The sequence below is a fragment of the Pyrus communis genome, chromosome 8 (genome assembly GCF_041283825.1).
Source record: "Pyrus communis isolate YQ-2024b chromosome 8, ASM4128382v1, whole genome shotgun sequence".
Taxonomy (NCBI): domain Eukaryota; kingdom Viridiplantae; phylum Streptophyta; class Magnoliopsida; order Rosales; family Rosaceae; genus Pyrus; species Pyrus communis.
In genome coordinates this window covers 17617791-17632563 of record NC_142572.1, presented here as the reverse complement: position 1 = coordinate 17632563, position 14773 = coordinate 17617791, and the positions used below count along the sequence as shown (strand labels likewise).

At 36.1% G+C, this 14773-nt stretch overlaps 1 protein-coding gene and 1 long non-coding RNA gene across 3 annotated transcripts; both read left to right on the top strand.

Moving 5' to 3' along the window:
- Positions 1-7748: 7748 nt before the first annotated feature.
- On the top strand, positions 7749-11852 carry LOC137716825 (uncharacterized). Of its 2 annotated transcripts, XR_015965724.1 has the most exons (5): positions 7749-8273; positions 8375-8470; positions 8759-8825; positions 9627-9695; positions 11480-11852. It is a non-coding gene; the product is annotated as an uncharacterized LOC137716825 (long non-coding RNA). The 2 variants fall into 2 exon arrangements; XR_011065749.2 differs by lacking the exon at positions 11480-11852 and having other exon boundaries at positions 7750-8273; positions 9627-9823.
- A 522-nt stretch (positions 11853-12374) lies between these two features.
- LOC137717545 (F-box protein GID2) lies at positions 12375-13404 on the top strand. The gene has a single exon (XM_068456943.2). The coding sequence runs from the start codon at positions 12607-12609 to the stop codon at positions 13171-13173; it is 567 nt and encodes a 188-aa protein (XP_068313044.2). The 5' UTR covers positions 12375-12606; the 3' UTR covers positions 13174-13404.
- Positions 13405-14773: the final 1369 nt, after the last annotated feature.

The window sequence follows — 14773 nt, the reverse complement described above, 5'->3', positions numbered from 1 at the left end:
TGTGTGTGTGTGTTTTGACTGAGAACTTTTTTCCATGGTCTTGTTGGATACCCTAATTAATATGGATTCACACCGTCGTCGTCTATGATCGATGCGTGTGTGGTGTTACATCTGAAACACGGTCTCTCTATATTCTTAGTTCTATCTTTGTTCATAAAACGCAGGACAGCCAACTTGAGAGGGACAATTAAACGCATATTTCTTTAGACATGGCATGCATGACATATATCTCCTTTTCTCTGAATTTTTTTTTTAAAATTTGTTGAATAGTATTAGACGATTGTCATCAAGAAAATTGAGGTTACATCATAAAGTTAATTGAGAATAATTTAAGAGGGCATCTAAGGTTTGATCCACTTTAGAACAATTTTTCACATCCATACACACATGCCCACATCTAGGGAACTTTCAAACTTAATACGTGGAGAACATATATTGGGTAACAAGAATCACATGTGGCTATTAAGCTTCACATGTGAACCAACCTGACTTTGATACGTTAAAGGAAGTTAAGGTTCCACTGTGAAACCAATTAGCAATATTGAAAGTAGTCCAACTCCTTACAACCACATATTGCATGCAAGATTTGGTGAACCATATCACACGATTATGTAGTGTTATTAACTTACGTGTCATAGTGTAAATGCACGATACCATTAGTATTTTATTAGTCTAATATATTACTCTGAAAATAAGAGATACGGTGATGTATGTAGTGCGGGGCAAATGGGGAGTAAGGAACAGTGATTCTTCAAAATCAAGGTTGGCTAAATTGCTTTAAAAGGGGGTACATACGTAAGTGTATATTAGGTGTGTTTTCTTACTTTCAAAGCATATACTTGAATCAATCCAAAGAGAGCTAATTTCTAAGGGTGTTCAAAGGGAGGAATTCAGTTGTGCAAGAATTTAAACGAGCCCTTTTTCAAAAACATGCTCTTGTTTTGAGTGTGTGGAAGACCACTTGGGGATTTTCTAACAAACTCTTATTTTACAGTTAAGCAAGAATAAGAGGAGTTGGTATAAAACCGTGACTTGTGTTTAAATTTGGTCCTTTGGAGCATGTAATATTGCACAGCAAAGTTGGACGTTTTGATTTCCAAGCCATGCCATCATGCCACTTGATGTTTCTTAGATGTTCTATTACACTATGCCACGCATACCCACTTGTTTAATTTATGGATAAAATGCAGACCGTTTGTTAAAATCTTGTAGAAAGTATATAATTTAATATAAGCTTTTACAAAAGAAAAAAAAAAGTATATAAATTAAGCTTCCGTGAGCATGACAATTACATATAGTCATTATGAAAATTCTGCTACCAATGATAATAGATAGCAAATTTAATTTAGGTTAATAAATAATTTCGTAACTTGAGTTTGAAGAAAGTTGAGGTTGGTAAATGAGGAGAGCCTAAAAATTTATAAGAATATGCATAGGGATGACAACAATTTGGTATAGGGACAAAAATCGCAAATTAACCATCGGGGTTATTCATAACCATACCCACTGGGTAAGGGGGTGCACTATCAGTTAATGGTGTTATCCATCTTAATCAATGCAAAAAAACAAAAAAAAACAAAAAAAAATCATTTAACTAACATGTTCATTAAATATCCACATCCAAATCATCTAAAGCATAACAATACTTTCTAAAGGCGTTCATGATAAGCCAAATATGATAGCAAATTGCAGCAAATGGTATAATGAAAAAAGAAAAGGATGACAAAAGCACATACAATAGCAACTACGGGAGAACGACGAAACAAATTATAAAATAATTTAGATACTTGTGAATATATTATATATTATTATTTGGAGTGGATTTAAGAACGGATACGAATCAGGGACCCTATAACCTATCAGAAACAGTAACCAAATAATATACATGATTTTTCTCCATATCTGAAACATATCCAAATTTTCATCCCCAAATCCATCCCATTTAGGCAATTATTTACGGTTATTGAGTTTAACGGGTTAAATAGTCATCCCCAAATATGCAAGGTCTCTTCTTCCCTATTGCGGAATGCATACTCTCAATACATGAATATTTAAATCAATATCAGAGTGTTCGTTACCTACAAGATGTTAATTCACCGAACCCTAATTTCGAAACATATATCAAACCCGAAATGAAATACTTGGATCAGAAAAATCGTGCCTATTTAGGAAATTTTGTTAAATTTGCGTATCACAGTGTATAGACTATTTATTGTTTTCGATCCAAATGTGTATATCTTCAAGGTACCGTACAACTGGGATCAAACTTTTGGACAAGATTACTTGCTAATCACACGGACCTCCACTTCAATTTTGTTGATACAGCTTAGAAATATAAGGCCTATAAAAAATTAGCAACCCTTACTCGTGATTCATGAGGTTGTCAATGACAACTGAAGTCATAAACTTAAAACAAAATTGCTACTAATGGGTGAGTTGTGTATCATATGCGCCATAAAATGGTGACCTAATTGGCATGTAAAGGAATGTAAATATGATATATTTTGAACTCCAACATGTTTTTGTTTTTAGTTTCTGGTCAACTAACTCAACATCAACACAGCATGTTAAACAAGGCTCTCGTGAGCATTGCAAACCAAAGAGTAGTACTGCATATTAAGTGATATGTCATGCAAAGACCGCGACCTCAATTGAGGACCACGGACCACCGTATCCGGCACGAGCTGCCGAAGATGGCGTCTGATCTGCCCAGTTGACACTTAACATCCTCCATCATATATTCATATATTCATGTATTCACGGGATCATATATATATATATATATATATAATTCTACTTTTTTCAACTGAGGTCGATTCCATGAATGTATCCGAAAGGAACTTATACTCAGTGTTGTAGATTTTCTTCCCGGTTTAGATATATATATATATATATATATGTATGTATGTATGTATGTATGTATGTATGTATTAGATATAGCTCGTGTTAATTCCTTGTTCATAAACCAAACATACTATAGAACCTTAACTGAGCAATAATGATATAACCTATAAATGGTTAGATTATATATTGATTATTGATCCACTAGACTTGACCAACTGATAGATTATATATTAAGGTTATTGGAATTGGGATTGCATATGTAGCACGCCCTCTCATCTATATCATGTAGATGACAGACAAACGCTAAGTTTAGATATAAAAGACATGTTGAATAATGTATAAAGTCTCATGTCGGCTATCTTACAAAACAAATCATAACTTATGTTTAAATGGTTCCACTTCTAATTGTATCAAACCTTTTGCATGAAAACCTTACCCCTATTGATTGCACGGGTGATTAATAGGACAATGGTAGATCACAGCCGTCTTTCTGAAATTTTAACGGTAAATGTGGTCGTTAAGCCTAATATATGAATCATGTACCATATTTAAAGATTGAAAATCTATTCGTATATATATGAACGAAAACTATAGAAGAAATGCGTACCAACCAAATTCAATAAAAAAAATTGGGAATTAACTTAACCAACTCAATGGCTTGTATGTTTTGGTTTACAAACCTCCAAAAAATTTAAATTAGGGTTGTTATAAGATCGCGTTGGAGGAAGAATGATTAATACAATAAACAAACAGATCATGTTTCACAAGAGTCCAAAAGTTCTCCAATATTTTAGGGTTGTGCCTCCATTGTTCCATGTCCTATATATATAGTTGCACAATGTGTTGCTTGCGTCAATATATCAAAACAAAATGAAGCAGCATGGCATGATTGGCACCATTAATCATGCCTTCCAAATGAAGTTCTTCATTTTTTCTGTAATCATCTTTCTCCTCATCCTCTCGTCCGCCATGGAAATCGAAGGTTCGAGGTCTCTTGTAGATAAGCTGATATCTTCTAGTAGTTCAATTAGTAGCAGGTTGAAGATAGTGAAAGCATACTCTGGTCCTAGTAGGAAAGGGGCTGGCCATGCTTTTCTGCATGTTAATCTTTCTCCTAGAGCTCCAGTCAAGAAGTTGACCACGGCTAAAGCATTTTCTGGTCCGGCTAAAGGCGGGGTTGGCCACTAGATCATCAAACTCACCGTGCTGCAATTGCCCCGATGGATCATCATACTTTTCTTTTTAATTTGTAATTTTATTCAGAGTTTCCATATTTCAAGTTTTTTTTTTTGTTTCTGTTGAGAAACATTTGGTAGTTGTTTGTGCAGAAATGCGTTCTTTTTACTGCTTGCTCTTTTGGTCTCCTAAAATGTTGTTGGGATCGCAAGCTTGATGTTGTCTCCATGTCCATGTCCAAGTTAAATTAAAGTTTTATTTCCCTCAAAACGAGAGAAGTGTAAACAAGGAGTGGTGGTTGTATGCGGGAAATAAGATTTGTGATGGCAAAAGTGAGGTTGTATTTGTTGGAAATTTAAAAAAAATAATAATAATGAGGAGTGGGATACGATGAAAATTATCACTTCACTTTAATTTTAGGGTAGTGCTATTTACACACTCATTTTACTTTTCACATATCTTTCTCAAATTTCGGCTGTTGGATCAAATGATTTGAAGAATATCAATGGCTAAAAATTGATAAAGGTGTGTTAAACGTAAAAATGAGTTTGTGTAAATAGCTCTTTCTTAATTTTAGCATGCATGCAATATTTCACAAGTTTCCTTCCAAAGTTTGCTTGCAATACATACAAACTTGCGTTCCTTCACGGGGAATGCACATATCCCATCCTTTATGAATAACATATATTCACCGTATAAATTTTTATAAATTTTATAATCTGAATCGTTAAATTTCTTAATCTTATTTGCAATTCATTTCTAGCGAAAAATTATTTGAATTAGATATCGTTTAGCAATCCAAAATTGTGTGGAGCAAATCGACCGTATGAATACCAAGTAACATATTCAAGATGAATTCTCCATTTATCTGATACATGGGATGACTAAACGATATCTGTTTCGCATAATTTTTTGTAGGAATGATCTCCAAATAAGATTAAGAAATTGAACAATTCCAATTATAAATTTCTACAATTATGATCCGTTATTTGCAAGTAAAGAAATGAGTCAATCCCATGTTTGGGTTGGGCCGTTGGGCCTTGTGACAGCTGACTTGGAGATGGTAATAGGATCTCAAGTAATGTTGGAATCTTGCAATTGAGTTGGCCTTCTACGGTTCTACCTAAATTTATCAATTGGGCTTGGTTTTGTACCCGGTAAAGTCCACTGTGAGCAATGAGGATCGGTCAAATGCTTTGTGCAGCCAGGTAGAAAAGATTTAGTGCAAAATAACAGGTCCGTGAGTTTTCTCCAGCATAGTAAGTTTTTTATTTTAATAAAAACGATAATACGGAGGGAATTCGGGCTTGGATGTAAGAGAAGAAGCAATTCTCTAGCCAATAAAGATACCCCGACGTCCACATTAGATCTGACAATTTCGTATACGATCTGTTAATTCAATTCATAACGACACGAAAATAATATATTTTTTATCAACACGATAACTAATCGGATCGTTATCAGGTCACACGATAAGAACCCGTTAATAACAGATTCTTAATAGGTTTACACGAAGGTGACATGCGATAACCTGTTTCGACACGTTAAGAAAAAAGTTATTTCGATGATTTTAATTTTTTAAACTACTAAAAAACTTACTATAAAATACAGTAACCATTGTGTATATATATAATTGTATATTAAATATGTATTATTTTATTATTATTCTATATAAATTAAAAAAAATTAAAACTTTATTTATTTATTTTCATAGCTTAATTATAAAACACATTAAAAATAAAAGTATCAGGTATTTTAAAAAACCAAACACATTTAAAAAATTACAATAATTAATTTAAAAGTGCGAACAATGTGAAAAAAATATGCAAATGCTCGTGATTGCATCATCTACGGGTGTTACGATCCATTAAAATATCGAGTATGACATGAAAATGACACGAACCCAAAAAACACGGAACAAATGCTTGATCTAGTCCACACTATCAAAGTGAGTTTAAATAGGTTATCACTAGAGTGCGCGGGTAAAAGCAGATCCTCTATAAATCAATATGGTCAAACTATCGTCTGTATAATCAGCTTAAAAATAATTAATATGATAACCTCACTCCATATCCAACTTAAACTTTGAGTGTGAACCACCATTTCTATCATATTGTATAATTATTATCAAGTACAAGATGGAATTAATAATAAAACTAAAATTTATCAATAAACCTGCACTTAATAATCAAACCCTTACCATTACGCAATTTTTTTGTTACGTTATGTTTTGGTCAAAACTCTAAAATGCTTTCATAGAGAATAACTCTTTTTAACGAAATGTATTGTGACATTAAATTTACATAAATCTACATCTCGAATATAACCACCAGTCGCATCAGCTTCTCTGGGGCCATCTTTACATTGTAGGCATCTTAAATTTTTAGCAAAGCTCCAATTGCAAGATACACAATACTTTGGTCTAGGTTTGACTCTTGGGCATGAAAGCAAGCTAATTTGAGCCCCATAACTTGGTACTTAGTTATTTTTATTTTTTAACAATCAATATTATATGTACTAAGGAAAAATAGTGAATTTAATCTCACAATGAGTTAGCAATAATGTAGTTCAAATTCGTCTTTGGCGAGAATCGAATTTAAAACCTCTCACTTACAAGTAAAGAAGAATACCACTGTGCCGTAATTCTAATGGCGGTACTTGGTTGTTTTTAACTCTCACGTTTCAGCCTTTATTTCTGAGTAACCGAGAAATTTTGGGTTTTTAACTAATGGGGTAGTGCCAAATTCCTTGTTGGAAGGGAGCTTGTCAGAGTTAGAAGTTTGGTAGTTTGGTGGGAACGAGAAAGGGATTGATCAACATGAGTACTCTTTTTCGATTTTTTTTCGCCTTTCTTTTGCTGTTTGCATGCATGATTTTTGGTATTCTAAGATACTTTGGCTCAAATATTTACAATTCTTCGAATGTTGAATGAAATGATCTACTTAAACTACCTCATTATTTTAACCTCGATTTCGATTTCTATTAAATAAAGTAGAATTGAAAGGAAAGATGGTATACCTGTTGGAAGGAGAGAATGTATGTTTTGATTTTGGATTTTTATTTTTTTAAATAAATGTAAAGATAAATTTACATATTGAATTAGATTTTTGAAGATAATTTAGATAATAATTTGAATTTAAAGGGATATTGATAATTTAGTTGAAAATAATATAACTGTAGAGAGTAAATTTGATAAAAAAATAAAATTATATAAGTTTAAATAAAATTTTCACCGTAATAAACCTAATGGGAGACATTAAAACATAGAAAAGATGAAGGAAACATGATAAATATCGGGTTGACTTGGGCAAGAAAGTTGGGTGGGTGCCAGAAACGTCAATTTCATAGGCGATTTTGTGACGACCCGTCTCTAATTTTCTATGTAATTTCTTCCCCAGTGTGTAAATTGACATTTCTGCCCATGTTGACAAAGTGACGTTGATGTATTACTCAGCGTTTATTTTATTTTTCCTAGTAGAGTAATTAAATAGTACTCGCCATTACGATCGCGTGAGCGTGAGTTAGACCCGAATCAGAGCTTTAACGAAAAAGTTACGCTCAGTTAAAGTGTGTTATCAATGGGTAAGTTTGTACACACATGCGTGCTAATTATTTAGTGTGGGAAATACTGTTTTTTATAAGGGGATAGATTGTCTAAGTACTTTTACAGTGCAAATCTGAAAAACCATATCCTCTCTTCATTTTAAATGGACCCGTGCCCCCCATTTCACTCACAACCAATCCTTTTCCCTCATTGTACTCTTCACCAATCAACATCTCTCTACAATTCCCTCACCAATCAGAGAACCCACTCATCACACCTCTCCCCCAATCAAAGACTGCCTACTCAATCTCTATCTCTCTCTCTCTCTTCTCCTTTTCTCTCACCGAAACTCTCCCTTTCCGTGCAACCCTCTAGAATGACATCAAAACTTCACATATCGAGCATAAAACCACCACCATCGTGATCTTCGAATCCTCACGAACCCAGCTGTACCAGCTGATGGTGAAATGACCAAGTTTTGATTAGCCAACCCATAAGGTTCGACTCGGTGAGTTTTCCTCCGACGAGTTTTAGGCCAAGTTACAAGGTTTTAGGATGTGGGGAAGCTTCTACACAACTCCCTAGGGTCTTTAGACTAAGTTTGGAGTCGAGTTGACGTCAAAGCAAGCAAGTTCAAGGAGTTGAGTTTTAGGCCGAGACTTTTGAGGCTTTTTCAAGCCATTTCCCGTCCATTTTTGGACTTCCAAAGGTATAGAATTGTTCTACTCTTCAAGAGCTTCAAATCCATATAAAGTTTGTTAAAAATGGTTAAAAAATGAGCAAGTTATGAAGATTTTATTTTTTTCCCAGAAACCGATGAAACCAGATGGCGGTGACCGGCAAAGGTCCACCAGAGAAGACGGTGAATATTCCATCAAAGTTGACGGAATATTCTAACGGTGTCAGGTAATGCCGTTAAACTCTGTTAATTGTTTAACGGAATATTCCGTCAAGTCTAACGGAATATTCCTAACCTATGTTAGCCACTAACTTGCGTGTGTGGCCATGGGCTAGCCGGCACGTGAGGGCTCGTCCGGCCACCGACCGGTGAGTGGTTGACACGTGTAGGTCCATGTCATCGTGTAGATCATTTTCATATATTCAAACCTTCTGTTTGAGCAAAGTATGGGAGATTTACCTAGCCTTTTTTAATATGTCCTATTTAATTTATTAGTTTAGTTATTTCACATATAGGTGAAAATTATCCCAAGGACGTACGAGGTCAAGCAAGGCTAGGAGGCTACGATCCGACCACATATCAGTAAGTGAGCATTTTGTTTTCATATATATATATATATATATATATATATATATATATATAAACTTTATAGTTTCCATAAATGTTTTTGAATTGATTTATGCATATCATGCTACTATTATTTTTAGATTGATTTTACGCCTATTATGCCATGATTTAATATGTTATAAGAAATATTATAATGTCGTGAAACGTCAAAATAATCCTACAGGATGCTCAGGTAAGCTTACTATTATTGAATTGTTATGGCATGGTTATATTTATATAGTCTGCTCATCATTACTGCACCCCGGTGTTAATGCTCGTCTGGGGCCAGGGTTAGTCTTTCACGTGTATGTTCACCTCTGCACCGCACGCTTGCCTTGGATCTAAGTAGGTGCCAATCCTATCATACAAGTTGCATTAGGCAACTCCGACTCGTAGGTGACTGCGATTATCGCTAGTTTTCACATGATTGTAGCACTAGAGCGTACTTATACATTGCACCACAATCATGTTCATATCATAAACTATTTGCATGAACTCGTGTGCTAGCGTAGATTGATGAGCAACCTGTTTTCATTATGCTATTGTTGTGGTATCTTAGTTGGCGTATTTCTAGCCTTATTATTATTATTAAGATATTGTATTTTGGCGTATTCTAGCATTATTGTTATTTACTATCGTTTTTGTACTTATACGTAGTATGATTTTTCTGGAAACTATACATGTTTTACAGCGAGGGTTAGTATGTTCAGAAAATAAATGCATTTTATAAACCTTTGTTTTTGTGCCCACTCACCCTTCTATCTTTCGCCCTTCCAGGTCTTAGATAGCTAAATTCTTTGTGGCATACGAGTAAACTCCGGCGGATTCTGACATATCTAAATAAATGTAGGTTTTTTCCCGGTTGTGATTGCACTCTTTTGTTAGCTATGCTCTGAATATTTGTATTCTATGGGTTCTACCCATTACTGCGCACTCACTTTATTAGTTTAATTAAGTTCTAGTTTCAGTTTTAATTATTCACATTTTTACATCACTCACACTTTGGTTACGTCACCTTCGGGTGATAGCCAGCACGCCTCAACTTCAGTTGAGGTGTGTTAATTCTCAGCAAAAGATTGCTCATTCGACCAAGCAAAGTGACCAACCAATAAAACAGCACAAAGGGTGGTGGAGGCATTGCCTGATTCGCTTCCCCTCCATCCCTAACGCTCTCTGAGGTTTTCCATAAATGACATGTTACAAGATGATGCATCATTTTTGCCATATCTAAATACAAACCACGTCATTCAGTATTACCATCTAGAGGTATTTTTTTTCATTTGGAAGTGAGAGGTCTTAGATTTGAATCTCATAGATGATGAATTCAATACCAAATTAAGCTGCTCATTATGTGACTTTGCCAAACTCCCCATCCCTTAATGTAAAAATATCGATGTACTAAAAAATATATACAAACCATGTTCCATTAGTAAATGTAAAGCCAAGTCCACATGTGCAGTTGTCTAATTGAAGCACATAACAAGTTAAACCAAAGCTTCCCACCTACTTTAGAGGATTATAAAACCTAACAAGGTTACTCCCAAAAATATTAGTATAAGTATACGTAGACGTAGTTATCCTACCATAATGTCGTTTAAAAAAAAAAAAATCTTGGCAAAATGTCTTCGAATTTCTAGGTGGAATTTAATGGCACGTGTCATTGTTACAGGTGTTCTTTGTCAATCTCACGTATTCATTTTCTGTTTCATTCAATATTAAATAGGATTAAAAGAATTTTCAAATTTTCTTACAACTATCTTAGAAGTTACATGTGTATACGGACCAGAATTTTACACATTTTGTAATACGTTGTTGTTGCTCTCATTACGTAACTTTTTCAAGGATTTGAGCTACTTATATTTCAATCTATCACTCATAGATTATCTTTACAAAATATTAGACAAATCTAAAATCACTAAGATATTTATTTGTAGTTATAAAATAGACAGATATGATTCTACAAAGAAACCTAAATTAATCCATTAGTCATATGTCTGTTGATTTAGGTGATTTTTTTGTTAATAACATTTAAGGAAAGATACAAAAGATAATCGATTGAATCGTAGAAATACATTACCGAGTGAGCTTTGAAAAGTATGCGTCCCCGATCTTAACCTATATGAGTGCGTTTGTTGCACTGGACTATCTCGAACTGAACTAGCTCATGGACTAAGCTGGACTGACTTAGACTAGACTAAGCTGGACTGATTTAATGTAACGTTTGGTGCATTGTCACACTAATAACCAAAATAATAATAAATAATTCTCTTTTTTCATTTTTTTTTCTTTTTCTTTCTCTTTTTTGTATTCAACTACATTCCTTCTCTCGAAAACAAAGGAACTCTGTACATATACAATTGTGCACCAAATGGATCCAAAAAAAAAAATTGTGCCCCAATTTCCCTATCTAGAACCTCCATCTCTCTCTCGAAAGTTGTAAAAGGAATTTGGTATGCAGAGCACCCTTGGTTTTGGTTATTTCCTTTTTGGATTTCAGGCCACAAAATTTTCCTATCAAATATGGGTTTTGCAGAGCTTCAAATGAACTTGGTTTTGCAATTCGTGTCTGGGTTTTGCAATCTCAGCGAATCTGGGTTTTGTGATTTGAGCGGATTTGCGAAGATGTGCAGATGTGTGCAGAGAGAGGACGCTATGGTTGCAGAGAAGATGAAGTTGCGGTCGCAGAGAAAATGAAGCTGTGGTTGCAGAGAGAACACTAGCAGAGCAACGGGAGTAGGACGAAGCAGGTCTTAACTAGTCCCGTGGTTTTCGGGGACTCTCCCTAAGAACTGCTAGCGATGCCGTTAGTCTGGGCGAGTCCCAACTAATCTCATTATCACAACAAACGATGTACTACACTAGTACTACACTAAGAGTTAATCTAGTCTAGTCCAATGAAACTTAGTGAAGCCAAACAAACGGGCCCTATATATGCAAGGTTTAAATGACAAAATGGTTCCTGTATTTTACTTTATTAGTCAATTTGGTCCTTATGTTTTCAAATTGGCCAAATGGGCTCTGTGTATACCTTTGTTAGTCAACAATAGACAATGCGTTAAAGGACCATTAGAATCGACATGTGCTTTGCACATGAGAAGGTCATCTCAATCGTTTGATCTTGCATGGATTTAATGGGTTTATAATGAAGTTACATTTTTGTCCTCTTACTTACAAGGCACAAGTCAATTTTAACGGTCATTTAACCGAGTATCTAGAATCGACTGAGGTAAACATCAATTTGGTTAAATTAAAAACACAAAGATTAAAGTGAGCGATAAGGTAAGATACATAGACCATTTTGACATTTAATCTCAAGCGCAAATTACGACACAGTTTCCCACACGTTTTATATTAATCTAATTTAATTTTTGTTGTTAGCGCAGGAAACAACAGATGCAAGCGGACAGAGAAAGAAACAAATTAGGCAGGTAAAAGAGAAAAGGCAGAGTAAAAAGAAGTGGGAGGAGCAGGACATATTCGTCAATACAGAGACAGAAAGCCAAAACCAAAACAAGGCGCATTCATTTCAGAAAATTGTCGTCTTCGAAAACGCACGGAAACAGGTCCCCACTGGGCCACTCCACACACACACTCCACCCTCCATATTACCCACCTCTTCTTTCCAGACATCCCACAGCTCATACAATTTGGGCTCTGGGTTTTCCGATTCCCCACCAAATCCTCCCGGAACTACTTAAAAACCCCCGAGTGGAAGCTATCGATTCGAAGATTCGGACTGGTGGGTTGTAATCGTTCGATGAAGCGAGCATCATCGGGGGACGATTCGATGGCGGCGGCGGAGAGCTTGGCGGATGTAAAGATGAAGAGGGTTAAGATGGAGGAGGAGGAGGTGGAGGTGGCTGACTGCGTTGACCAGGATGAGCTGAAAGGGGCGGGGTTTTCGAATCTGGACGACAATCTGATCTTCGAGGTGTTCAAGCACGTGGATGCGCGGACGTTGGGGATGGCGTCGTGCGTGAGCAAGCAGTGGCACAAGACGGCGGAGGATGAGCGGCTCTGGGAGCTGATATGCACCAGGCACTGGGCCAACACCGGCTGCAGCAGCCAGCAGCTGAGATCTGTGGTCCTCGCTCTCGGCGGGTTCCGGCGGCTTCACGCCCACTACATCTGGCGTCTCAGCAAGGCCTCCTCCTCCTCCTCCAGCTCTGTCCCTTCTTTCTCACCGGCGGCGGCTCCGGTGAAGCCGATGCCGAACCCGAAGCCGCCGAGCGCTCGGTGGGGAAAGGACGAAGTGAATCTGTCGCTCTCACTTTTCTCGATTCGGTTTTACGAGAAGATGAACTACGCAAACAGAGGAAGATGATCAGAAACTAAACCCCAAAATAAAATTATATATATAATTATATATCTATATATTTCGTAATTGCAGTTGGATTTTCCCTCTTTAGATTTGGGTTTTCCCCTCTAAATTTCCCTAATTTGGATCTGTAATTCTTGTTAGATCTTGAAGCTTTTTGTGTAAATTAAGGTAATTTCTGAATCATTATGCACTGTAATTCCATAATTTGATGTATTGGAATTTGGGTTTGCTTCAGTTTCTTGTTTGTTTCGGGGGGAATTTTGGAGGTGGTGATTGTGATTGGCGGTCCGGAGGATTCGATTGGCGAATACGAACAAACAGAAAGGGAAATCGAAGGAGGGTACGGTTGTAATAAAAGGCTTGGTTCTGGGCATGCATTTGGCAGGTTCGAATGGGCGTGAATAGGAAAAGGACAAGAGGAATGAGTGTAGTAATAGGTTAGAAAATTGAGACGATCCGAACGGGAACTGAGTGAGAAGGACCAAGTTGTCGTATGTATTGGAAGCACTCGTATTTCTTGGAGAATTGCCAGACTGCTTGCTGCCGCTTTGGTTTCTGTTGTAATTTTTGCTTGCATTCTCAGAATGGGCATCTTGTTATGTTTCAATAGATTATGTGCTCAATGTCAGAGATAGCCAAATCCAAGTAGTAGGGTTTCCAGTAAAATATCGGAACTGGTGAAGCCTGCGGGAACGTAAAATACTCCGACCAACGAGAACACGCCACATTTTCTGTAAAGATCGTTGGCCAAATCCTCAAGGGTTAATGGGCTACATTCTCTATGAAAGTCCTAGACACTTACAATCAACAGGAGTTGGGATCCAATTCATTGCAAACGGTCCAAACCACTCGCCACACGGCGCAATCAAACACCCTTGATGTATAATGGTCTTGCTCATTAATCTGTTAGCATGATAAAACTCTCCAAAGCATATTTTAGGGGTTTGAGGAATATTCTTCTATCGATGTGTAGACTTGGTAACACTTGGCTAACAGGTTCAACGAACCTGGATGCTAGGATTAACTTCTTAGTTCTCAATAAATAGTCAAGGTCAACCACTTTATTTCATTAATCTATAACTCTCACTACACTCTTATTACTTCCTACACTCTTTCTAACTTAGGCATCGAAAGTGCTTTCACTAACACCAAACCAGCGTTAGTCTCACTTTGTTTGTTTATTTATTTATTTATTTTTGTAGATTTTTGTAAATTTGCTCCCATAAATCTGTAGGGGGGGGGGGGGGGGGGGGGGGTGGGTTTTGCCAAAATTGAAACCGAACCGAAGCTTCGGTTAGGTTCAATATTCTTTAGATTTTTTCGGTTTGTTTTTTTTTTTTAGTTTGGTTTTATTTGGTTTGGTTTTAGTTTTATTTTATTTTATAAAACTTGATCATTTTTAATTTGGAATTTAGAAAATGAGGCTTGTTGGTAGACTAATAATAAGAAAATGGGGAAAGTGGGAACGCAGTTGTACATATATAAGAACATATGTTTCCTATGCTATCAACAACCTCAATTGCAAAGAAAAATGATCACCGTATCCATTCAGAAAACAAACAAATAAAGAAGCTCTTTCAAGTTCTAAAGCCTTCCAAAACTT